The 2,357-nt window shown below is 52.1% G+C and overlaps 1 protein-coding gene across 1 annotated transcript; it reads left to right on the forward strand.

Moving 5' to 3' along the window:
* Positions 1-567: 567 nt before the first annotated feature.
* On the forward strand, positions 568-2,109 carry LOC100905596 (cytochrome P450 71B22-like). Its single transcript, XM_003748147.1, has one exon. The coding sequence runs from the start codon at positions 568-570 to the stop codon at positions 2,107-2,109; it is 1,542 nt and encodes a 513-aa protein (XP_003748195.1).
* Positions 2,110-2,357: the final 248 nt, after the last annotated feature.

Genomic DNA, 2,357 nt, shown 5'->3' on the forward strand with positions numbered 1-2,357 from the left:
ATTTGATGGATTCGTCGTGAGACATGAAGCGGTTTTTCCGCCTTGTGTTTTCGGATTCACTGGTGGGATTGTTGGTGACAAGGAGCTCAGATAATAGTTTCAGTCAAGTGCGGGCATGAGCTGGTTGAGTGACCTCGATGAGAGCTCATAGAGCCCTTCGTGTTTTGTGTGATCGTGCGAACTTCTGCTATTCAGCACCGACTCGATGCCGGAAGACGCAAATCTTTGTGGGCTGGATCGCTCACCGCACGCGCTGCGCTACGCCTCAACATCTGCCTCGGAACTCATGTCCCCAAGATTACTCAACTGACAATCCGGCAGATATAGTGTGTTCTAACCCCTTCCAAAGATTGCTTTTCTCTCGAAAAAGCGACCTTGATCGTCTGTCTCATGGAGAACCAAATGAGTCGCGGTACACGCCTGCTTAGGGAGAACAGCGGCGGCGGTGGCGGCGGCGGTTCGAAAGCGCAGGTGTGTATGCCGCTCTCCCATCAGATACGCGGAGACTCTTGGGAAAATTCTCCAATTTAGTCGTATATCTCTTGTCACGCTCTCGGGAAGAGTAGCATGCAGTACCTTGTGCTCTTCTTCATATTGGCTGTTCTGGACCATATCTACTTCAGATGCAAGTTCGTGAGAGAGAAAGGTCCAGCCGTGTGGTGTGGTTTTCCTTTCGTCGGGATCCTCCCCGTACTGCTTCTACCGAAGCGTCTCTACATGCCAATATATGATTGGTATCTCAAGACCGCGCCAGATGTGGTCATCACACGCCATTTCTACCCGGTAACGATCGTCAAGAGACGTTACGTGAAAGAATTGCAGAAGAACGATTCATGTATTCATAGAATATCGAATGCGCTTTTCGAAACCTTGGGCGAGCTCTGCACTGGTAGACAGGGCTGGTCACTGTTCGATGGTCCCTTCCCCAACGCGGATTGGAGGTCCTCCAGGAAAGTGAATGTCATGGCCCTACACGTTTTACCGAAGAGAAGAAAGTTTGACAAGATCGCCGAAGTCGCGAAAACATTCCTCGAGAAAATCGAAGAGCGGAACGGTGAGTCTTGGGACTTCGAGGACGACCTGACCTTCTCGAAATTCCAGGAATCTGCCAACCTCAATCTCGGGGCAACTTTCGATTCCGACGACATAAGTGGTTTCATCCGCGACCTGAAAGCAGTGATGACGGTCGCATTCGGCCTCTTCTGCGTCAGTGTCGTCATTCCTCTGAAGAGTCTCTTCACTCTCGAGAGGTGGCTCCCGTACTCGAAGAGACCGTCGGTTTTCAGCCGGGTATACAAGGAGCTCTTATGGCGGCTGCAATTTGAAAAGATGGCCGCCGTCGGCGGGGAAGCCCATGACTACGTCGAGGCTCTGCTCCGGGTCCGGAGCCCAGAGGTCGCACACCAAAATCTGCGGGAAAACGCTATCTTCCTTGTCGTCGCGTCAACGATGACCACATTGCACAGCACGGCATCAGCTCTATGTCACCTCGCGCTGCATCCTCGGTTCCAAGAGAAAATTCTTCGAGAATATCATGAAGTCGTCGGTTCTTCGAAACTGACTTCGGACCACCTGGATGACATGCACTTTCTCCGAGCAGTCGTCAACGAGGCCGTACGCATATCGCCGCCCATTCCTCTCGTGGAGAGATACACCCGTAGCCGCTGTCAACTCGGCGATATTGATATCCCAGCGCACATGCCGCTCCTTGTTTTAATGCAGTCGGAGGTAGTAGATCCGAAGACGTATCCTGATCCCGAGGTCTTCAACCCGTTCCGGTTCTTAGACGGAAATATGAAACTCAAAGACCAAGTACAGGCTCCGTTTGCGAGAGGTAAACGGAGTTGTCCGGGCCAGGATATAGCATTGATAAGCATCGCTGTATACGTCGCCGAGATTGTGCGACATTTTGAACTTATACCGGAGAACCCGAATGCCAAAGTCCCAGGCTATGACGGGGCTGTGTTTCCGAGTCTGCCTAAAATCCCCATCAGATTCGTCCGCCGCCCAGGAGCTCCCGCCATCGAGCATGTAGCGCTGAAGGGTGGCTTGACTGCTATTATCCGACAGGTGGTTGACGACGACAAAAAACTCAATTCGAACTCGTGACCGAGAGCGTGGAAAATTCGTCCAAGGTCGCCTCCTGTATTAGCCGTCTTAGCAAGTGCTACGTAATCCCGTATAGCGCGACACTGAGCTGTCTGGACGATCGGACCGATGGGTCCGCATGCGTGTTGCTGTCCGAAGCATCCAACTTTAGTGTCCGGCTTGTCCGATCGTTGACTTCACCTGGGTTACCAGGGAGCTCTCAATTTTACCCGGAGCAATTCCTGGAGCATCACAACGATATTTCGAGT

This window comes from Galendromus occidentalis, unplaced genomic scaffold (assembly GCF_000255335.2).
Source record: "Galendromus occidentalis unplaced genomic scaffold, Mocc_1.1 scf7180000077528, whole genome shotgun sequence".
Lineage (NCBI taxonomy): Eukaryota > Metazoa > Arthropoda > Arachnida > Mesostigmata > Phytoseiidae > Galendromus > Galendromus occidentalis.

Bases quoted from the DNA above. Each gene is read 5' to 3' on its own strand.
- LOC100905596 (XM_003748147.1), top strand. From the start codon at position 568: ATGCAGTACCTTGTGCTCTTCTTCATATTGGCTGTTCTGGACCATATC.